A 24065-nucleotide genomic window follows, 5' to 3' on the forward strand; every position below is an offset into this window, starting at 1 on the left:
AAGATAACTGGGTGGTGGTGTTGATCTGTTGGACCTCGGTGCCTGTCTGTCACTGTCCTGCAGCAAAGCCTTTACTGTTTTGTGTTTTTATTTTTCTCTTGTGGGTTTTAACTTTTATTTTGTTGTATATTGTGTAACTTTGGTTTCTGTTGTGTTTCTGACTCTTTGTGCCTCTCCTTTTGTGTCTGTTCTCCCTTTTCCTCTCAGTTTGCAGCGGGGCCTCGACCTGCCCATCATCAGGTACTGTACCCTTGCCCCTCACTGTCACCCTGACTAATGGGTGGGGCTAAGTAACTGCTGACCCTTAGAATGCTGCCACCCCGTGTCTCCACCATAATGACTCTTCCAAGAGCAGTCTGTCTGGTCAGATTCAGTTGGCTTTGCTTTTCATTAGTCTCACCATATTTTGTTTTTAACAAGCCCATTTGCCTATGTTTATAACAAGGTTTAAAACTTTTTTTTTTCTTGAAAAGATTACTTTGAATTTAGACAACTGTGCAATATTAGGTATATCAAGTCCTCACAGATTTTAATAAATTTAACCTAACGGAGTAGGCAACATTCTAAGGGTTCCTGTTAACAATCTGGTATAACTGCTACTGATGTATAGAGCAGCATTAGTATTTCTAAAGCCACTTGTGAATTACTAACTTAGACCTCGTAATAAACTGTTTAACAACAAGGTGCATCTATTTGCTGCATAGAACTCTTCATACACTTAATCTGAATGGTTTAGACTACTAATTCTATAAGATGAGAATGCTATAGAAATTAAAGTTTAAAAGCAGGTGTGTAGTAAAGGTGACCTGATAAAGGAGTTGTCTCTTCCCTCCCTCTCCAGCACTTACTTCATGGAGTGTTTTGAGACATTTTCTCATTGGTGTAGTTGGAAGAACCAAGGTTAGGGTTTAACACAGTGGGTTCCTATTTGCCAGCTCTGCTGCATGGCACCAGCTACATCCACTAGGCAAGCCTATTTCTGAGCCTCAGCGCCAGTACCCTCGTCAGGAGGTGTGGGGAATGCGCAGTCAGTCAATGCTGGCTGCTTTTAATGATGTTTTTAATCAGTTGAGAAACCCGGGGTGGACCCTTCCTACATTAACCCATGATACTATGTTTAGAATTTTTATCACTAGAAGGGTATTGCCTCACTTAAAATCTTTCATTGTATTGAGTGATTTTATACAAAGCTCTGTTTCTTAAAATGTAGTCTTAACTATTTGGAAGAGGCAAGACCACCAAATTCTGAGGTGTTCCAAGCATAGATGTGGCATGGATGGCTATTCTTTGGCTTATCTGGGGGTGGGATAACTTGGGTCTTTTTTCAGCTTGAAGATACACTACTGCAAAGGCTTTGGAATGTTGGCACTAGCCAGATGTGGACATAGGTCTCATTCCCCTTGTTAACTGAGTGTTCTGGACAAGTTTCTCACTGCCCTCAGCCTCAGTCTTCTCATCTCTAAGATGAGGATGATGCTTCATGAAGAAAGAATGTTAGCAATAATAGGATATGCAAATGGTCAGGATGCTTTGGAACATGTGCTTGCTCCGGTTAAAAAATGTAGACCCTTTAGGAATTTTACAATTAATGCAATGTAACTGTTTTAAAATTTATTTTAATATATATGAGTGTTTTGCCTGCATGTATGGCTGCAACATGTGTGTACTCTTCCTCTTGGAGGCCAGATGAAGTTATTGGATCCCCTGAAGCTGGAGTTACAGATGGTTGTGAGCTACCATGTGGGTGCTGGGAATCGAGTCTGAGTCCTTTCAAGAGCAGCCAGTGCTCTTAACCACTGAGCCATCCCTCAAGCGCCAGGATTAATTGAAATTTTAAGAATTTATTCACTTCTGCGGGATGAAACCTGATACTCATAAGAGAGGCACTAGGGGCATCCATGCCAAGAAGCAAAGTGAAAAGAAGTGGGGTTTTGTGACTTAAGTAGAGAGAAGGAAAACATCCTTTGAATTCCTTGGTAAGGGGCACTGTTGAGTTTCTTCACTCACCTTTGTGTTTCTTAAACATTGGTTTTTCTCAGGGAAGACCGCCAGTAGCAGTAATTAGGATTGCCTTTGGCCGCTCTTCTCCTCTTCTTTTGGTAGGTGGTGCGAAGTACAGATTACTGACATGAGGGTAATTCTGAAACCAGAGCAATGTTACTAGTATCAGCCCCACTTATTAGAGTGACAGTCTCTGCAGGATGGTTAATCTGAAAACCTTTCTGTTGCTGATGTGTGGAGCAGAAATGGAAAGGCTTTGTGTTTCTGCTACCTGGGATTAGCTGCAGTGGTCCTGAAGTTGGATGCTGCATTAAGACACTTAACAAACAGTTGACTCTGAGCAATCATTTTCCAAACTTTCTCACAAGGTACGTGACGTACTTTCAGAAATTTTTGTGAGATAAGATTGACTTTAGTAGCCATGCCCCTTGTGTAGTACATCATAGGGAAGTGTTACTGGTCATTGGACTTTCTTCCTGTTATAATGCTTGCTTTACAAGAGTCAGATTTTTTAAAAATTGCTTTAAAAAAGAGATGAAATTCTCAAAGAATAAATAAAACTTTATTTACAAGATGAGCAACCCACTAAAACATTCTGCTACTAAATAAAGTATCATACACATACTGCATTCATTAGCAAGAAAGGTTATTTTGCTTGCTTTGGTCAGACGGGGTATGGGGGAGCTACCTCAGGCTGGCTTGGAGCCTACTATGTAGCTGAGAATGACCTTTTCTTTGTTTTTTTCAGTTACTATTATTTGTGGATGTGTGCCATAGTGCATGTGTGAGTTCAGAGGAAGGACACTTTATGTAGACAGATGTTTCATTCCACCCCTGTGTGCATTTGAGGGATCAAACTCAGATTTCTAGGCTTGTACTCACTGCAGACCCTTTCTTTACCTGCTGAGCCAGCTCACCAGCCCATGATTTAAACTTCTGATCCTCCTGCCTATTCCTTTCCAGTGCTGGGATTATAAGCAGGTGCCCCACACCTGGTCTGTATGGTGCCTAGGCTTGAACCCATGCTAAACTATATCTTTAGCTTCAAGGAAAATATTTTCTCGTGGTCGTTTTTGGAGACGAGTTCCTGGGATGCAGTGTAGAAACCTAGAGCATTACTTTCGAATACAGAAAATTCAGGTGCCTGCTCTTCCTAGTCCAGAAGGCTTTTCGATTCTTCTCATTGTACCTCATTGAAGTCAGTGAAGAAGGAACTCTAAGCCAGGCAAAGTGGTGTAGACCGAGGCAGGAGAACTGTAGAGTCAAAGCCTGCCTGATGAGGCTGTAAACGGAACGTTGGAGAGTCCCCTTAGCTCCAGCAGCAGCAGCAGTTGTTACTATGGAGAGGTGGAGGGACTGAAGCACCACTTGCAGCAGGAAGTGCCTGTACCAGTGTTGGGATGGTGTACATGGTGTACATGTACAGTTTGCTGTACAGGAACAGTTTGCTATCTTGCCTCCATAGGAAAGAGGGGGCACGATTCAGTCTTTTACTGTAGAGAATACGTGTGGTGTAATCCTTGGTTTAGCAATCTTTGGCCTCCAACTGCTAGTCAGTGACAAGTAGAGAGTAAACAACCCACCCCACTTGTTCTGGACACTCTGGTGAAGACGGTGCCATTTCCCCTTTGGGACTTGATGAGACTGTGTGTCCCTTCACCTCATGGAGAAAGGCAGCCAGAGACATAGCTTTACAGAGTCAAACAAAATAGGTCATAGACAGCCACATAGTGAAAGCTATTCAGGGACAGAGTCCATAAATACACATTCAAAAGGAAAGCATGTGTCCACCTTTGTCCTTGGAGCTTGTACGCTTGTTGTACCTCAGGCTGAAGTGGAAGCCACAAATGACTTTTCACCTGTGGTTGTTTGCTTTGGCCAGGTGAGATTCAAACAAAAATGAGAAGAATCAGCTTCAGGGCCGGGGACAGTTGTGCTCATCTCTGATCCTAGCACTTGGGAGGCAGGTGTGGCCAGACAGACCTCTGTGAGTTTGAGGCCAGCCTGGTCTACATATTCCAGGATAGCCAGGGCTACAACCCCCCCCCCCCAAAAAAAAATTAGCCTTTGATTTGGATAAATGTTAGAAGGCTGAGGCAAGTGGAATCTTTAACTCAAAAGTCCCCCATGTCACCCACCCCAAGGGTCTTGAGGTAGCTGTTAGATTTGTCTGTCTTTCATTAGTGGTTGCTTTCTTGTCATCTGTATCCTTTCGTGTTTTATAAAGAAATCCACATTGGAGAATATTCTGTATGATTGTGTAAGTATATACCTTGCTGTGGCTTGGTAAGTGTTCCAGTAGACAAGGAAATTAGTTATCGTTTGAAGACTATTTGGAGAGATCCTTGTGAAAAGAAAACTTTGCCTCATGTAGTTAGAAACTCTACTTTTTCCTATGGAAACTGAAGTTCTGTGAATTACAGAAAAATCCCAGGATTTTAAACATTGAATATTTTGTTTGTTCTTAATAGAGTCAAGAAACAGCTGTGGAATCTGCTTCTTGGAATTTGCTTTTGTTTACAAGGTCCTTAACTGTACTTGGCAAGCTAGAGTTAGCTTTGCAGCCCTGTCAGGAGAACCATGACCCCGTGAGGCCTGAAGCAGTCTCCATACTGTTGAATCTTGACATTTGCAGGGCTTCTTTTGGCATGGGGTTTTCTTTTCTTTTTGTGGTTTTTCGAGATAGGGTTTCCTTGTGGTTTTGGAGCCTGTCCTGGAACTAGCTCTTGTAGATCAGGTTAGTCTCAAACTCATAGAGATTCTCCTGCCTCTGCTCTGCCTCTGCCTCTGCCTCCCGGGTACTAGGATTAAAGGCATGTGTCACCACTGCCCAGCTTTCATTTTGTAACTGTAGAACTTTTAGCATTACACTTTCCTTCCAAGGGAGAAGCAGATGTCTGCAGAGCCATTTTAGAAAGATGTGAGCCATCTCTTCTTCTTGCAGATCTTCCTGATAGTCCTCGGGCCCATTCTCTTCCACCTGATGCAGCCCTCTGTGGCAGCACTGTAATAGAACTATCTGTGGTGATGGGCATTTAACTCTTCACTCCCCTCACCTTTGTAATCCCCTGACTGCAAATGGTACCAATCACTTGAAATGTGATGGCAGTTTATTTTGTTTTTTGGTGTTTTACCTGCATTTTTGTCTGTGTGAAGGTGTTAGGTCTCTTGGAACTGGACTCAGACAGTCGTGAGCTGCCATGTGGGTGCTGGGAACTGAACCCAAGTCCTCTGGAAGAGCAGCCAGTGTTCTCAACCACAGAGCCATCTATCCAGCCCTTAACTGTAGTTTTTAACAGATAAACAGCAAATGAGTGGATAGATGAATGCAGACTGAATACTTTGGAGCCAGTAAAAAAGAAAGACATACAATGTCTGACACTTAAGTACAAAACAGTTACATGTTTCATTGCCCAAGTTCTTTATATTTCTTTTAATAACTGGTAGTTTATTGCTATGCCCACTCATCTGAAAAATAATGTGCATTTCCCATACCACTAGTAAATAGAAGTCATATAACATTAAATGGTTAGGAAGGGGCATAAAAAACTAACTCAGCCCTTATTTTGTTTTTTCTGGTACCACAGCTTTTGTAGTTCTATTCATATGTGTGTGTGTGTATGTGTGTGTGTGTGTGTGTGTGTGTGTGTGTGTGTGTGTGTGTGTGTAAGAGGAACAGATAAGCTCTCAATAGCCTGTCATTGTACATTGTTAAGCAGTGGAGTGGTATGTCTTTCCGAAGACATGGGAGGTGTGGACATGGACATAAACAAATAAAGGGAATGATTATTCTGGAGGATAGGAAAAAGGTATTGTCTTGAATAGGAGACAGTGATTTTGTGAAGTAATCAATGGCTTTTTCTGCTTAGTCAGATATGATTAGGGAAGTGCTGCACTTGAGTGTACTGGATCAAGGTCCCAAGTCAGTCCCCTCTGACTTTGAAATGAATAAATTTCTTATCATTTTTTTATCTCATGAGAGGTACTCTGTTACAGCTAACAGTCCTGACCTAGATCCCAACTGCTTAAACTACAGATGAGGAACCCCAGCCCTCTAGAAACACTCTGCTTCTGTGTGGATCTGTGGTGTCCGCAGTAACACACATGCTTTAGAGATAAGCAGCAAGGGTGAGATGGTGTTATGTAAACGCTTTGGGACGTGTTTGATGGTTTGATGGTTCCTTAATGCTAGATTGAGCTTGCTTGTTGTCACTTAATGTGTATGTAACAATATGTTTTTACTCAGTTTCAAAGTTGCAATAATAATGTCTCATCAACATAACTACCCATTTTGTGTTGTGTTGGTTTGGATATGTTTACATCAGGAGTTTTGCTAGAAGCATTCAGATTCAACATGACTGAAGAAAATGCATTATTCAGAAACCCTTTTGATTAAGGTAATCTCAGTTACTTCTTTGTTTAAGCTGGTTAAGAATCCCATCAGAGTAGTTGGGATACTGGTAAGAAAAGTGCTCATGTATAGGATGTAGGAGGACTTGCCCTCTCAGCTGCTTTCCATACACTTATAAGTGAGCCACGTCCTTTCTTGTCTTCTCTCCTTGCGGTCCCATTACACAACCCTCTAGGGGAGGTGTGAGTGGCTAATGTCAGTAGATGAGCTAGCAGAGGAGGTAGTGCCTCTGGGTTTATTGCTCTTCTTGTCTTGACTGCCTCTGGAGTTGATGGAAAGGGGTTTCACAGAGCATGGATCTCTCCATCCTTCCCACATCCTGCAGTGTCAGTTGAGCAGGTGGATGACTATCCCCTCCTTAAAGCCAGTGACACTTTCCTGCCTCCTGATATGTTGTCAGTGGAATGGAAATGCTGAAGTTTATTCTAAACATGTATTTACAACACACACATAAGTGCGAATGTGTTTGCTGGCCATAGAAGGGGGATTGCCATTTCAACCTTCTTGTTTGCAGCCAACACAAGTGGTGCTGTTGGTGGAGGTAGAGCATCAGGAGGCTTCTGTTACAACTTTGTCACTCATCCCCCAAGTTCCCCCGTCCCCCCAGGATATCACCTGTGCCTCTTGTGCTTCTTTTCTTCCCCATCATCTCCCCTTTGGCTCCCCGTTGAAGTCCGCAGTCACTCCATTCTCCTGCCTCTGCTTTCTGTCTACTGCTTCACCTCTTTAGGGCTTGCCCTGTATGAAGGTTGAATGGAAGTGAGGCTGGGCCCAAGCTTACAGTTTCCCCACTTCAGCACAACGTGAAAAGTTACTCAGACACCTGGAATATCTTGATGTCTATTAACATCAGGGTGGGAAAAGACCTGAGAGGACCAGAGCTCAAAAGCAATGCTCAGTCTAGAGTCAGGACGCAGATCAGGGCTTTCAGAGCTCCACTCATTTTTTTTTTTTTTTTTTTTTTTTTTTTTTTTTTTCAGCGTGGTATTAGAGCTCTGAGTTAGAGCTGTATGTAGAATTTTTTTTATGCCCTATTTAAGATAGGAAGTAGATAGTGGAGAAACAATCCAAAGTCATACAGTTGGTCATTTAAGAGCCAAAATTAAGAGTCAGTAGTCTCAGCTGTACTTCAGCTCCCAAGCACTTTCTTTTAAGCTGTTAAATAACCAGAAGCTGCTTCAAGGATTTTTCACTGGATTCATTTTTTTTTTTAAATTTTTCAACTAAATAATTAGAACATAGATTTCATGTGTACTAGAGTCCTCAAGTGGAGAATTGTCATTCCGATTTTCTAGTGTTCATTCTTCCCCTGAAATTATTGAGCAGAGAGCTGTTTTTGTTGAGCTGCATGCTATATCCTGCTCTTCCTACTGATCTATAAGCTTCTCCATTGGCTTTCTTTCTGTTTCCTGCTGCTGCTTGCTTCATCATTGAAGGGAGGATTCAGACCCATCCAGGTAACAAGCTATAGATTCTGCATGGCCTCTTTACTACTCTGTTTTCTTGTTATTTTACAATGCGGTTGCTATAGTCATACTGGAAATGCAGTATAGGGAGACAGCTTTAAGCAGCAAGAACTGTGTGTAACTACAGTGATGGCTGCCACTGGGAGGGTGTTGAGTGGTGCCCGTTTTAGGCCATTATGAAGCTTATCTAGATTATATTGCAAAATTTTTTTGAGAAAACAAAGTCGGGCTCAGTTTAGAGTGGGATTGTATCACAATTTTGACCGGCTTCTTTCTGTGTGGGACAGCTTTACAGCTGGTTTTAATTTGTTTTGATGGACTTGAATGAAAATGCTTGCATCTGTGGAGATTCTTGCTCTCCTATATACCCTACTAATAGCTGGTGGGATTGTTTTAGGTTGACTACTTCTGCTATTTTATGTCTTGGTATTGAGCCACTCTCTTCCTCTCTTTATTCAGAAGTCACTGCTGCTTATAAAATAGAACATTCAGAGAAATACTAGTTACTTTTGTTGTTTTTATTGTTGATGTTAAAATTAATAATTATGGCGCATGGCTTATACTTTTGAGTAGATGGTACTGCAGCATTGAGACTGCCCTGCTGTCCTGTTGTCTGGAGACTTGAATTAGAAGCTGATTCAGTGTGGAGTATAGTTTATGAACTTAGTTATTAGACAATCTACTGCCTTTTGCATATTATCTCTAAGTAGAACAGTTTAGTAGTGGGAGGGAAGGGGAAAAGTCAAGACATTCCATCTATATATTACCCTTTGTGAAAAACCAAACATCTTTTTCTCCTTCTCCCAGTTTTTCCAGAGGCCTCAAATCCAGCCTCCCAGAGCCACCATCCCAAACAGCAGTCCTTCCATTCGTCCTGGTGCACAGACTCCCACTGCCGTGTATCAGGCCAATCAGCACATCATGATGGTTAACCATCTGCCGATGCCGTACCCTGTGCCCCAGGGGCCTCAGTACTGTATACCACAGGTAAAGGGAGAACCTGGGTCCCAGTGGGGGTCTGGTGGGGGTAGTCATCGATAGCCTGGATTTTAGTGGCCTGTGAGCCTTTTAATTGATTGCAAGTCTAGCCATTTTTGTCAACTTTCATAAAACTATACAGAGATTCTTACACAATTTTGCAAGTTGATGGAGAAATTATTTCCCAATATCATCTTTCCTGTGGTGCCATGTCATGCCATTGAAAACTGCCAGCCTGAAATCACTTTGCAGTGAGCCTGGCTGCTGTACACTGGTGTATGGGTTCAGCCAGGGAAGATCACTCACTCTCTTCATCGTCACTGTCTCTCATGGGCAAGCAAACATTTGAGGCTGTTTAACAGCCTCACCTTTACATCCTCTAGACAGTCTGTGGGCACAATGCTTTATCTTCCAGAAGCGCCCTCTGTATCATCTGCAAATGTGTGTTCTCTTCTAGTACCGCCACAGCGGCCCTCCGTATGTGGGCCCCCCACAGCAGTATCCGGTTCAGCCACCGGGGCCGGGGCCTTTTTATCCTGGACCAGGACCTGGGGACTTCGCTAATGCTTATGGTGAGTAAAAAGCCAAGCCATTCCCGCTCATTTGTCACACTCCTTTAACTCTGTGCTGGGTCACATTAGTTATTGCCTCAGAGGTTTAAAGGATTTTTTTTGTTTGTTTGTTTGAAGGATTTTTAAATAACAACTTATGAACAGTTTTGTCTGGAGAACTTCTTTAGGGAGTGGCTTCCATGGGAAATTATTATAGAAATATACGTAGCTGGTAACACCTGAAGGTCAGGCTGGTCATCCTGTTCAATCCATGTGGCAGGTTTCTGGCATCTCTCACCAAGCGATGGTCATACACATTTTTATTATGTTTTGTTGATGTTATAAATTTGCTTCCTGTCCTTGACCCCCCCCCCCAAGCTTTTTTCCTCAACCCACTTTATCCCCTCATTTTAATGTCCATGAATCAGTTTGCTCTGTTTTCTGCCATAGCCCAAGCTCCTAGAACAGTGAGTGGGCTACTCTGGAGAGTTAGGCAGGAGCAGTGTGTTTCCTTGCCTGCACATCAGAGCTGTTGTCCTGCAGAAGTTCTGATGACTGGTGGAGTTTGAAATCTTAAAAGATGCTTTGGTGGGGAAAGGAGATGGGGAGACAGGTTCTCTCAGTGGGTAGCTTGGGCTGTCCTTGAACTCAGAATCCTCCTGCCTCAGCTTTAAAGGTGTTCATAGTGCACAGATGCAAATGCTAACTAATACTTGGCGTGTGAGTTTATAGGGAACTTTGAAGTCATGCGGAGTAGTTGTTTAACACACTTCCTGTATATGGTACTTGTCTCAGTCCACAGAAACTGAACTGTAAGGAGTAAAATCAGTGGATACTAGGAAAATGAAGCTTTAGGATCTGGTCAGCAGTGGTCTTGTCTAATAATATCACAGCAAAGACATTGAAGCTTCAACTACTTAACACAGTAATCCACTCACTGAGTTCCACTGTCGGGGTTTAGTGGCATTGTGTTGTCTTTATGGTTACTTGTACTAGGGTAACTCAGGCTTTTTTGGTGGTGACAGTCTTAGAGTATTAAACCTTTCCATTTCATGAGTCAGTATTTCCTCGTGGTACTGTTTAAAAATGATTTATCATATAATCTATAAAATCTTAAAACCTCAACAACAGCTTTCTCAAGTATATAGATCAGCTATGTTAACTTATATTCTTACAATAAATATTGTCATCCAAAATCTTCTAATTAGAAAATCTGAGTTTTCAGAGTAAATAGGCCAAATTTAACACTCCTTTAATTTCATGTTGGGAAGGAATTGTGTTCTGATTGACAGAACTGTTTTCAGTACTGTTGCTCTTAGTATGACTCTTGCATCATATATAGGAACTAGGACAGAAGCAATGTAGCTTTCAGTTTACCATATTAAATACTGACTTTTTTAGCTGGGTGGTCATGGTGGCACACCTCTAATCCCAGCACTCAGGAGACAGAGGCAATGGATCTCCAAATTCGAGGCCAGCCTAGTGTACAGAATGAGTTCCAGGATAGCCAGGGCTACACAGAGGAAAAACGATCTCTTAAAAAAAAAAAAAAAAAAAAAAAAAAAGGCAAAACAAAACATCAGAACACTTACTTTTCAGGCTGGAGAGATAACTCAGAGGTTAAGAGTACTGGCTGCTCTTCTAGAGGTCCTGAGTTCACTTCCCAGCAACCACAGTGTGGCTCACAACCATCTGTAATGAGACCTGGTGCCCTCTTCTGGCCTGCAGGGATACATGCAGACAGAGCACTGTATACATAATAAATAAATGTTTAAAAAAACCAACTTTTGTTTCTGTTCCAAGTACAGTATATTCATATTTATGAAGCAGCACTTTGTTGATAGGAAGTTTCAACTCAGGTGTAAAAGATTGATATCTGTTCCTTTTGAGGGATCCCTTCCCCACAAATAAATTATTAGGCTTGTCCTATATTTATCACATAGGCAGAACCTCATCTGTTCTAAGTGATCTTATTTCACTATGTAAGTAACCATGACAGTGATGAGAATTCAAAGAACAGAAAGCAGAAAGCTACAGCAGCTCAGGGAAAAAAAAACAAAAAAACAAAAAAACCATGAACAGGGTGCTACTTTCTTTTCCTTTTATTTCAAGTGGGCACTTTTTCCAATATCATAAAATTACTGTGCATTTAGAAGACTCATACTTTTCCCATCTCAATGTGTTCACAGACACATTTCCATTCTCTTTCTCTCTTTTTCTGTGTGTGTGTGTGCACACACTCATGGAGATCACAGGTCAACTTGCAGGAGTGATTCCTTCCTTCCAGTTTGTGGATTCTGGAGATTTGGTGATCAGGCATGTTGACAAGACCCTCTCTCAGCCATCTTGTCCTCCTTCATCACCTTAAAAAAACATAATTATTTGTTTCTTTTAAAAATAGTATAGTCTTATTTTTAGAGTGAGTCCTAAATTACATTTCTACTCACATTCTTTTCATCATTTGGATGAATACTTTTAGCTGTAAAAAAACGTGTTACCAGTTAATGTGATTCATCATGATTCAGAGTTCTGGTCCTTTAGTTGTAGACACTTCACACATCTCCCAGTGTGGCTGTGGAATTCTTTCCCCCTCCTTCATGGAATCTCTTTCTCTTACCTTGCCACTGTGAAATATTTTTCTTTCACTGATCCTGTCCTCTTGGTTATAGATTTCAGAGCGGATGTGTACTAGGGTCCTAGCTCTGTGTTCAAGTCTTGTCTCTCAGGAGCATGTTCTCCCTTAGAGTTACATTCCCACCCTTTTCAGCCAGCATCTTAGTGGCTTGGTTCCAAGGTTATGATTCTCCTTCCTCAGCCTCTAGAAAGGTGTAATTCTTGAACAGTGCTTAAAATTTTGAGGAAAGTGGAGTACTAAACACTCACGCCAACCTTAGGGAGTGATATCCCATGTTGACAGAAAGTTTAGATTCTTAAGGGTATGGTTAGTGGAGTGGTAGTAGTAATTGATAAAGACGATGAAAGAGAAGTTGCTGTATGTCTGCCTTGCTTCTGCGACTTCGGCCTAGTCTTCCCCTGATCTTGATACAGTTTCCCCTCCTGTGCTTTTTCATTTTCTTCCTGAGCACTTTGGAGCTGTGCTTTTCGTGGGGAAACCGGGCTCCCAATAGGCATTAGTTCTGTTCTCCAGCAAGAAGTCCTGAATTTTATGATGTTGATGTATAGAGACATAACTGTATATTAAGAGGTAATACTATTTTTCTTTTTCAGTTGTGCCAAACTAGATATTTAATCACTACATTATCTCCATTACTATAAGGCCAGTGAAATTTTTCTAGTTTTTTTTTTTTTTTTTTTTCCAGGATTGTGATGTGTTAGGTATTTTGAAGAATGCAGTGGCCAAGATATTTGTGTCTTCCAGCATCTCACAGTACATATACATCAGATTGTTATGCTTAGAACCATAAATATTGAGTATGAGTGGATCAGTAATTCCCAAGTTTGTCTTCCTTCTGTGACCTCTGACAAAGATGTCATCTTGGGCTTCTTTATCTGTGCACATTTTCTGTTTTATCTAGTGTCATGGTTCTGATGTTGTTCATTACAAAAGTCTTTACTAGTTTGGTGGCCTACTCCTTTAATCCCAGTGGCTTGGGAGGCAAGCAGGTGGATCTCAAGGCTAGCTTTGTCTACAGAGAGTTTCAGGACAGCCATGGAGGGGTACATAGAGAAACTAGTCTTGAAAAAACAAACAAAAAAAGCCTTTACTGATTACAAAATTATTAGCTCTAGAGACCGAGGATGCAGCTCAGTTGGTAGAATGCCTGCTTAATATGCACAAAGCCCTAAATTCTGCCACCACTCCACATAAACCAGGTGTCATGATGCAGTCTTCTGATTAGGATTGTGGAGACAGGAAAATTGGAAGTTCAAGGTCTGTCTTCACTACCTAGGAAGGCATACATAGGGTAACTAGATCATGCCTGTCTCAGGACTAGTGATCATCTCAAACATCTCCATATTTGAAATCCTTTTGTTCCTGGTCCTTCCTTTCATGTTCCATGTTTTGCTTATTAGTTTCTCTGTTTTTGCCCTCAGGCAGAGTAAAAATAAAAGGAAAAAAGGAAGAAGGAGGAAAAAAAAAAAAAAGAAGAAATCAAAAAATTTTAACATTTTTTTCTTTTCTATGTATGTTTTCTTCCATACCATTATCTAGTCTTCAACAGCTATTTAGGTTGTACTTTCTAATTTTATACACACACACACACACACACACACACACACACACACACACACACACACGTACCATGATTGATTTGATAGTAATCAGAACAGTATTCTACATTTTGGATATTAACAAACCCTTGTATGTCTAGATGTGAGAAGAAGATAATTTTGGCTGTTGGGCAGTAGAGTCAAAAAGCATGAACAAAGTCTGTCGTTTAACATTGGATGTGACTGTGATCAGTGTGTTTGGGGGATGGGAATAGGATGAGGGGGCAGGCAGAAGGGAGATGTAGCCTTGAGTTTGTACAAAGTGAAGCTTGGCTTGGAACTTGGCTCTTCTTCTTGGAACACATTGTCTTCTCTGCTGTCTTTTGTTAAAGCTCCTTCCTTAAGGGCTTACAGGGAGCCTAACCAGTGGTGTACCTCGGCTGTGGCCCTTCATACTAAAGAATTTGGATCACCTCTATCCCAAACCAAAGGCCCAGAAAGACAGTCACTTGAGTCCTTGTTTGTGAGTCACTTTTGAAGGCTTTCAGCCCCAGAATTCTAAACAGAATTGTAACCCAGTTGTGTTTGACAAAGAATATTCTGGTGTTGCTCTGCAGGAATTGGGCACTGAGCTGTTTTTGTTTAGATTTTTATGAATGTTTAGAGGTATTATGTATGTAGCTGTAGGAGAGAGGTTGAGAATGCTGTACAGATTTATGGTGCCTTGGGCCTATATCCCATGGATCAGGAGGCAGAGGCAGGGGGATCTGACTTGCAGGTCAGCCTGGGCCACAGAGTCCCTGTTTGGAAAGAAGAGGAGTCCTTTGTAGTTTGTTTTCATTTTTCCAAGAGCTTGTTCAGGGGCTCCGCACCATTGCAGGCCTGTAGTGTTTGACAAAATAACTGAATGCTTCTCATTTTGTTCTGATTCCTTAGGAACGCCTTTTTACCCAAGTCAGCCAGTGTATCAGTCAGCACCTATCATAGTGCCTACGCAGCAACAGCCCCCTCCAGCCAAGAGAGAGAAAAAAACTGTAAGAGATCTTCATTGATTTGTCATAAATTGGGACATATAATCTTTTCTCAAATAAGCATATCGGATCACTATTAACTTCAGTTTATAACAGTGACTGCCATTCTTCCTCTCCCCTGTGTCACCACTGCTCACCGCAGTCTAGCGCATTTGTGTGGGCACTTGGCTAGACATTTCATACCGGTTCCCTTAGTGTCACCTTTTCCCAGCTGGGCGTACCGCACGTTTGAGTGCACCCTTGGCTCGTTTCTCAGATCCTGACTCTCCTTTGCCGCAGTGCTGAGCGACAAGTTTGAACTGCCAGAAGGAAACTAGCACCACAGTGAAAGTAGCCAAAATCCTAGAGTGACCAGAAGGAGTGAAAAACTTTGAAAGACGTAATCACAAAGCAGAATTTAGTAAATGTTTTATTTATTTACATTGCATTGTAAAGATGTTACCTCTGTCTGGTAAGACACACTCAAGAGCCCAGGAGCACAGTGACATAAAACTAGAATTGCAGAGTGTTTTGTAGAAGACTGGCTTCCAGTCTTTTACCCTATAGATCATACACAGTAGGCGATGCTGACCGTCAGCAATGCCCACAGTTCCCCAGGTTCTACAGGTGAGAGTAGAGCTGTCTGATGCTCTTGCAGCACTCTTACTTAAAACACATGAAAGGATCCAAGTCTGGTGCTTTGACTAGAAACAAATAACTTTTAAACGTGCCACAGTAAACAGAACATTCCAATTTAGCATGACACTGTAGGCAAGAAATGAGGCTTTATAGTGCTACATCAGTTTGGTAAAGTTCACTGAATAGCATTCTGCAATGCAGAAAGAAATGGTGCTAACAGCAATAGAAGGTAGTGATGATAAATGCCATTAGTAAGAGAAGAGAAAGCTGTGTGTGGCGGCACGCGCTGGGGCGGCTGAGGCAGGAGGATTTACCAAGTTTGAGAGCGACTTGGGCTACATGGTGAGTTCGAGGCCAGCCTGGGCTACATAGAAAGGCGGCTTAAAAAAATAAACAAAAGGGCTGATAATGAGCAGCTACTTCCCTGTAGTCTTCTAGATGGTGTTTGATAGTGACTACTCTGAAGTTTTCAAGAAACCAGTCACCTCAGTAAGCTGAGCAGGCAGTATACTTCAGATGGGAACCTCCTTCCCTCACCTGTCCCAGCTCTGAGGTCTTAGACCCAGGTACCCCATCCTCATTACAGCATCATCCTCTTTGACATCTGTAAGCATGAAGAGCCTTTGAAAGTTCATACGGGAAGCTTGTGCCACTGTGCCGTGTTCCACTTTCTGACTTGGCAGTCCTTCTGCCCCACCCTTCCTAGTGGTACTTCGATAATTTACTGTAAAGATGTAAGATAATACTGAACTGTTCTGTTTTCAGTTGGCCTGAATGACGTGTCTGGGCATTTAATTGCAAAAAATTAGTACAGCTAGCATCCGTACAGATGTGTATTGTGTACAGAACTCACTGTAGACAGCATCCTTATAAAAGTATACAAAGTTAAGGGCAGGTGAAGTCTCATTACTAAGTTATAGTAAATGTATATGTTTTGTCAGTGTACTTCAGAGAACCATTTAGAGTATTTAAAACTTACTCAGGATTTTTGTTATTCTTAAGATAATCTCTGGTTCTCCTTGCTATTAAGAACTATAGTAAAATCAGTGTATTTGGCAATCTTACACAAGCATAGATATTTTACATTTTGACCTAGAAATTTAGTCAGCTCAGTCCTACTTTCCTTGATCTTACATTTAGTTCTTATTTTGGCTCTTTGCCTACATTTTTTTTTTTTTTTGAAATGACCCTATATAGTTCTGTGATTGAAGTACAGTTTGGTGTGGAGATTGACAAATTTGATAGTTAATTCCCTGTGTACCTTTAATTTTTCATCTAAATCTGGTACACAGACACCCAGATTTATACTTAACCATTTTATTTAACTTTGTAGATAAGAATTCGAGATCCAAATCAGGGAGGTAAAGACATAACAGAGGAGATTATGTCTGGAGGTGGCAGCAGAAATCCCACTCCACCCATAGGAAGACCCACTTCCACACCCACTCCTCCTCAGGTAAGTAGAGCGAGCATGGTGGTGGGTGCTGGGCACTTGTTCACTGACCTCTACTGGCTCCTCCTGTAGACACTTTGTGTACTTCCCACTTCTGACCCTTACCCTGTAGCCTGAGTATGGGTAAGGCAGACAGGTTTCTTTTTACAAGTTGCTTGAAGGTGTTATTGGTGATGTTTCTGCGTATCAGATGCACATAGTCTAGTTGCTGCCCCTCTTCCTAGATAACTGTTGCATGATATCCAAAGGAGCTGTGTTCGTGCATTTTCTAAGTTCACTCTAGGACCTGAGGAGGAAATGCTATGGAGTAGGACACTGAGAATTTAAACATTGTAGCAGATTGCAATCTTTAGTTGATTACCTCTGTTAGAGTGAATTTGGAGGGATCACAGGCATTTCTCACTGTTGAAGACCTACACAGATGAGCTTCTTGTATACAGTGTATCAGCTCTAGTTATTTCCAAGAGCTGCACAGAAGTTTTGTTGGGACTGGTGAAGAAATCCAAGCATCCTAGGAGGAACTAGTTTTTAGCAAACTAACTTACAATAAAAAATTGGTTTCCCAAATTTGAAACATTATTTCATTGCTGGGTGACCTTTATATTTGCGCAGTTGCCTAGAGTTCAACAGACAGAAGCAGCGTAGGGGCATGGATTGCTTTTCCTCTGTGGCTGGAAGATGAGCGTCCCCAGAACCAGTGTACAAACAGGTAATACAGACAGAGGACACATCACAATAATGAACCACCAGCTTGAGAATAGTCATAGAGCCTGAAAGAAGTACACATACATATTGAGGATCCTGGTTGCTAGTTCAATTTAGAGCCCGTATAAACCTGTGGACTTGAGTGGGCTTGAAGTGGGCTTTGTGTGTGAAGTGGTGTATTTCACCTGAAAGTGATGACCCTCCCTGGATAATGGCTTGTCCCAGTCCCTGTTACAGAGAAGATGAGAAGAATATGTGGCCACCTAGATAAGAGAGTTTGCTATAGAACTTCTTTTTTTAAAAAAAAAATTGTTCTCCTTGAACATTCCAAGTCTGGATGATTAAGGGTGTTTTTATCTCCCCCCTCTGTAGTTGAACACGCAATAGGGAGAGTTTCTAATTTGAAATGACCTACATGGATGGGCTGTTAGAAGGCCATGTCTAACACTATAGCAAAGTTTGCAGTTGGTTGATCAGGATATTCACATTTGAGTCTGTTTTCAAATATCAGTTAAAATCCGACATAGTTGACAACATCTGTTGATTTGTCTTTAAATTCTCAATTCGAAAGTCTGTATCTTTTTGTATTTAAATTCTTGGTAAGGTATGTCTGGTTGGTTTTTGTGTCTTGTTTAGTTTTTTTTTTTTAAGGTTTATTTTTATTTTTAATTATGTATGTGTGTATGTTGTGTGAATGTCTTACTTGCGTACGTCTGCCCTTTTTGAGTCCAGAAGGTGGAGTTATAATCTGCTGTGAGCTGCCCAGTGTGGGTGTTGGGAACCTGACTCAGGTCCTCTGCAATAACAGTGAGTGTTTTTGGTAGTGGAGCCCATCTCTCCAGCCCTGTCTGTTAGTTTTGCAAGTGTGATCCTATGCTTTTCCAGCTCTTCTTCAGTCCCTTCCGCCCTCCCTGAGACCGTGGGCATGAACACAAGTGCTGGCATCAGTGTATCATGAAGCTCATTGACTACAGTTGTAGCAGGTCGAGACACGTAGTTGGTGATTGCAGTGGAAGTGCTTCTCTTTCACTATTGTCTCTTCTGTGTTGCATGAGTGTCTTCTATTAAGTGACGTTGCATTTGAATCCACACATAAAAATCTTGTCTTTGTGTATGCATGGAGCTTGTGGGATGAATGAATAGCTTTTTAATAAGGATGTACGTTTTTTCCTCATAAGAAAAACAACAGCAGAAGCATGATGACTTTTGCCTTCATTTCTGGGAAGTCACATAGACAGGGGCCAACCTTATTATGTTGTGCCAAAAGCTAGTCTGCTGCCAAATGCTGGCACTGGATACTCTTTCCAGAAAGAACAATGCTGACCAACGTAAGCCTTTAGCATTGAACCTAGAGAATGTACCATCTGTAAGTTAGACACAATTCCACATCCACCTCTTTTCTCTCTCCCTCCCTCCCTCCTTCTTCCTTCCTTCCTTTTTTTTTTTTTTTTTTTTTTTTTTTTTTTTTTTGAGACAGGGTCTCACTACGTAGCTCTGGATCTCCTGGAACTTACTGTGTAGACCAGGCTGGTCTGCAACTCACAGAGAGCTGCCTGCCTTTGTCTACTGAGATCTGGGGTTAAAGGTGAATTCCCCCCCCCCCCCCCCACTCCCAGCCTTCAGATCCATCTTGAATGACTTTGTGGTTTAAGAACTGTTGTGTGGGCAGCCTTCTGTTTCATAGCGCGGTGCTGAGAATCTCTTTTTGGTCTCACATTATACCCTCTTGTTTCCAGTTAGTCAGAGTCTGTACAGATAAAATTGTAGATAGGCGAGCTGGTGCTGGCAGCATGTTTTCCTGGGTGTTTTAGAGCAAGTGGTGCCCTCTAGTGTTAACAGTCTTTATGTAGGCCTAGGAAGTTGGGATTCCTGTGCCCTTGATGCAGTCTCTGTTAGGGCTCTTGTTTAGTCCTAATCAGTCAGGATTCCTAAGCCCTTAGCAGCAGTGTTACAGTTCTTATCTTTAAAGACCTTACAGCTTTCTGGAACTCTCCTAGTGACCAGGCTCTACAGTTTGTATCCCCGTGGTCCTTGAGCTACAGTCTTTATGCTACAGTCTCGGGCCTCTGCCCTCCCTTACCATCTTCCTTTCACCTTCTTCTGTCCTGGCTATTCTTGAGCCATTCAGTTGGTTTTCATTTTGCTGCCAAGCAGCATGGCTGCCTCACCTCTTCTGCTGCGTAGCCTGCCACCTGTCCATCTCTCAGTGACATCCCGGCTGATAATCACTTCCTATTTCTTTCTTTCTTGTGAGCTCAGTCCACACAACTGAAAGCAGGCAAGGTAGAACTTCTGACCCATGTCACATCACTGGAAAGTGGCCCCCTACAAATTCACAACTTTAGTCTGAACAGCCTCCTTATGGAGCCTGTTTGAGTTGATCACAACTCACCTTGCGTGCAAACAAAGGTTTATGTTTACTCCAGTCACAGCCTTGCCTCCTTACCGTCAGTTACCGTGGCCTTTCTTCCAGGCCAGCAATGGAAGTGCTCCCCTTGTGTCCCTGATGGAAATGGTTCCAGGGTCATCTGGAATCCGCCATGGTCTGTGCTGGCTCAAACTGACAATGGCAACAGACCTGTTTGGCTGTTTCTTCAAGAGCTGAGGCAATCATCTATAACTGTAGTTTCTTTCTTTGTTTCCGTTTTCCAAGGAATCCATGGAATGTTCCAAATGGCCACTACTGACATACAGCTTGTCTGCTGCCTGTTGAACTGACAGCCCTTTAGCTGAGAGTAGCCAGAATAGCAGAGGAGTGTCCACAGCTCCTACACAGGAAGTCTTCTCATCTCACCCTCCGCATCTCCACTTGTTTACCAGAGGAGCCTCAGAGGGATTGTTCCCAATACCAACTTCAAACTCTTACTACCAAGAGTAACTGTCACTTGTTTTCTTGGTCTCATTATGAAATAAGGTCTCATTATGTAACCCTAAGTGGCCTCAGACTTGCAGGAGTCCTTCTGCCCAGCCTCCTGAGCAACAGCATGGCAGACATGTACACTCACCTGCAAAAAACTCTTAAGAGTGCTTTATCCTGCTTGGCATCTGGCCATCATGAATTGTCAGATGGGAGTCCATTACCTCTCTCCTCTTAAGCCAGACCCAATTGTATGTGCTGCCATAGCTAAGCCAGTTACTAGCATTTAGACCCTCCATGCTTTGTGTCCAGGAGTTGTGCAGCATAGCATAGTCTCCAGAGTGTCAGACCACAGAGACCTACTACTGCTGATTAGGTGAGACAATACAAGGACTTTGGAAGATGGGAACATGGAGACAGAGATAGACTCCTCAAGACAGGCTTCACTGTTTAAGGTAAATTCTATAATGTAGGAATATATGTGGGGGAGTTTGACAAACAGTTGAATGCTGTATTCTTCCTGTGATGTTGTCTCGAGGGCTCTCTGTTAAAAATGAGAGCACAACTGCAGTTTGTCTTGGGTCTGTGGGTCAGCTGAGTAACCTAAAATAGCTGAATGAAAACACACATTGCCCAGGGATGCTGTAAGTGTCGGGGACCCTGTCAGTAAAAGTATAAAGGTCATCAAAGAGTTCAACCAGAGGGCAGAGTGAGGAAGACAGAAGGTGAGACCATTGGACCATGCGTCCATAAGGTCCTGAGTGTTTTGTTAGGCATCCTCCTAGGGCTCTGGTGAAGGAAGAAGTTCTTTTCCTGTTGTAGGTTGTGTTATTGTCATCATGGATGTGTTAGCTTTTCTGTCAGTGATGTGAGGACCATGAGCCCTCTGTCACTAACAGCCATGCATGCAAGTTAGCTGGGCAAAACTTACAGAGTGTGAGTCGATCTCAGGCCTGTTTGATCATCACTGGTACCAGCTGAGACTTGATTGAGGGGACTGCCCTTGGGCTCCACATGATGGAAATACACAGGACAAAGGGAATTTTCACTGCTGCTGTTCTGTCCTACGGAGTCATTGGGACTTCAGATTGTCTTCCTTATTAAGTTCTTAAATGACCTTTTGTGTGACTTGTGTGACTCTACACATTCTATGTCACACACGTATGCAGTATACTTTCTGTGACTGTGAGCCCCAAGCATATGGTCATCATGCGTGAATGTGGATGCATGGAAGGCATTAGGGCAGTAGCACGCATGGGGCTGGTCTCTGCTCTGCCGTGACCTTACATTGACCTTACTCTGGAATGTTATGCCTTTTTACCCATGAAACAAAGATTCTACTCTGAGTCCCTGTTTAACTATTACAGTCCTAGCAGCAAGTCACTTGGCCATTGTTGATGGCATTAGTGCCCAAGAGATGCTCCTCTCCTCAGAATTGCCTGAGAACAGGTAGTCTTTAAAAAAAAGCTCATGTCCAGTGGAATACTAACATTATATATATGCATTTTATATGTACATTTTATTTTTAAAAAATTATATCGTGTGTGTGCACTATGTTGTGTCTGGTGCCTGCAGAGGTCAGTAGAGAGTGTTGGATCCCCTGGGACTGGAGTCATGGACAGCTATGCACCATCATATGGAATTGAACCTGGGTCTTCTACAATAGCAATACGTGCTTTTAAATGCTAAATCAAGTCTCCATCCCCAAAAATTCATTTTAAAATATGTTCATCTTATTCCCACTCACTATCCACCCCTTTTTCCCCTCTTTCTTTCTCTCATCCCTTTTAGGGTCACCCTTAGAGTAAAACAAAGCTATACTTGGGAAAGGGTCCTGCGCCAAAGAGCTTGGGTCAGGGAAAGGTTGGAAACTGGATTGCTGGCACATCTTGAAAGGTAAATCCTCTTCTGTAGTTTGGGGAATTGCCAAAGCCAGCAGGCTAGTTGCCCTTTACAGAACTACCCTACACAGGCCTCTGGGAAATGGAAATCTTGACCATTTGTTACTAAGTCATTTTATGCTTTAACAGTTAATTGCTTCCTTGTGTTATGTCGGAGGCCTAGGTACACTCTTATCTGTGTTGCTAGTGAGGAGAGAACTTCCTGCTTGTGCAGTTTGGAGGCAGAGCAATGTGAAATGTCTCGTCTTAACTTCTAAAATCACCATCTTGTTATCCATGTCATTGACACTGGTGAATTGATCACTCCCTTCTGGGAAGCACATTGCTGTGGCTTTTAAGGGTGGCTGTAGTAAGATAGGAGTTAGGAAGTTGGTCATTATCCTTTTTAATACAATAGTTTTAGTACTAGCCCTTGAATTAAATATGCTACTGTTCAATAATGTGGCAAGCCTTGGGGGACTAAGCTGGCATGCATTCTTTGTGTTTAAATGATGTTATGGTGAATAGGGCCTGTTGCATGTTAAACCATCCTGTTGTTTAGAGTGAAATGTGAACTTGGTCTGTTTTTGGTAGTGTCTAATTTTAAAAATTTAGCTTAGAGTTCCCCGTTTCTGTAAAGCCATCAGGAAACTCCATTGACTTCAGGCCTCTTGTGCTTTTCCTTACAGCGCTGTGCGGAGGGAAGTGTGCTCTAGGGTTAGTTACATAAACCGTTCGTCTTGTTGGTTTTTGTTTTCCTCCTTATGTAAACTATAGTTCATCAAATTCTGAGTTAGCCTTTGCTTTTGGAGTGTGAGGCTTCACCTTGCATGGTCCCTGGACTGTGGGATCACAGCTGTAAGAAAGCAGGTCTACTGTGGTGGCATGTGCATAGTTCTGTCCTCTTCTGCCTGCTTTCAAATGTCAGGTAGTGAACAATGATAGGGGAGACTGTACCTGTCCAGAAAATGGTACTCCTAGATGTGAAGAAATCTGCATCTTTGGGCTGTCATTTATGATAACAACTTACCTGGGTGTGGTAGCACATGCCCTTAACTCCAGAGCTTGTAGAATCAGGAAGATCATTCTCAGTTACCTAGTGAGTTCAAGGCCAGCCTGGGATACATGAGACTTGTCTTTACAAAAAAGCACAAACAAAAAATAATTTTATGTTTGTATATCTACAGATGATAATCATTGCAAATAACAGTGAAGAGATGTAAAGGGAGTTATGACCCCGGCCTTGAGGTCCCATGACATCTTTTTAGACCTCTTTCACTGCAAGTGTATACATGTATACATTTCATACATTTGGGTTTGTGCTAGCCAGTTTGTAACTAGCATCTTGGTGGTGGTGGTGTGGCTTTTCAAGATTGGAATCTTTGTGTAATGTGTAAGTTCTGCTGTCCTAGAACTCACTCTGTACAAGGTTGGTCTTTAACTCATAGAGATCTAAAGGCATACATCATTGTCCAGCCTATATTATCCATCTTTTACATAACTTGTTTGGGATAATATTTGAGTTATTTGCGAGAGCCATTTACTTTGTTTATTTAGGTTTTTCAAGTCAGGGCTTCTCTATGTAATAGTCCTGGCTATACTGGAACTCGCTCTGTAGACCATGCTGGCCTCAAACTCAGATCCACCACCTCCGGCAGCAAGAGCCCTTTATTTGTTAAAGACATTTCTTGACATACATAGTTTAGTTTTTTTTTTTTTGTTTGTTTTTTGTTTTTTGCTGCTGAGGTAGAATACTGTGGACTGGATAGTTTATAAACTATGGAAGTTTGTTTGACTGATTGTGAAGGCAATGATGTCTTACAATGTTTGTTTCTGGCTTAGGCCTTCCTTCTATTTCATTCCGTGGCAGAGGGCGGGTGGGAAGTAATAAGTTTTCTGCCGTGTGTTCTCCCTCCATCCCCAGTTTCTCTGCGACTTACT

General features: G+C 42.1%; 1 protein-coding gene across 1 annotated transcript in view; it reads left to right on the top strand.

The window, feature by feature from the left end:
* Eif4g3 (eukaryotic translation initiation factor 4 gamma 3) overlaps window positions 1–24065 on the top strand; it is a 204378-nt gene that overhangs the window by 85329 nt on the left and 94984 nt on the right. Inside the window, exons 6-11 of the mRNA XM_051173661.1 lie at window positions 208–240; window positions 7849–7869; window positions 8686–8865; window positions 9314–9428; window positions 14517–14614; window positions 16563–16685. Of these exons, the coding sequence (XP_051029618.1) occupies window positions 208–240; window positions 7849–7869; window positions 8686–8865; window positions 9314–9428; window positions 14517–14614; window positions 16563–16685 (570 nt within the window). The remainder of the gene's footprint in view (window positions 1–207; window positions 241–7848; window positions 7870–8685; window positions 8866–9313; window positions 9429–14516; window positions 14615–16562; window positions 16686–24065) is intronic.

The sequence above is a fragment of the Phodopus roborovskii genome, unplaced genomic scaffold (genome assembly GCF_943737965.1).
Source record: "Phodopus roborovskii unplaced genomic scaffold, PHOROB, whole genome shotgun sequence".
Lineage (NCBI taxonomy): Eukaryota > Metazoa > Chordata > Mammalia > Rodentia > Cricetidae > Phodopus > Phodopus roborovskii.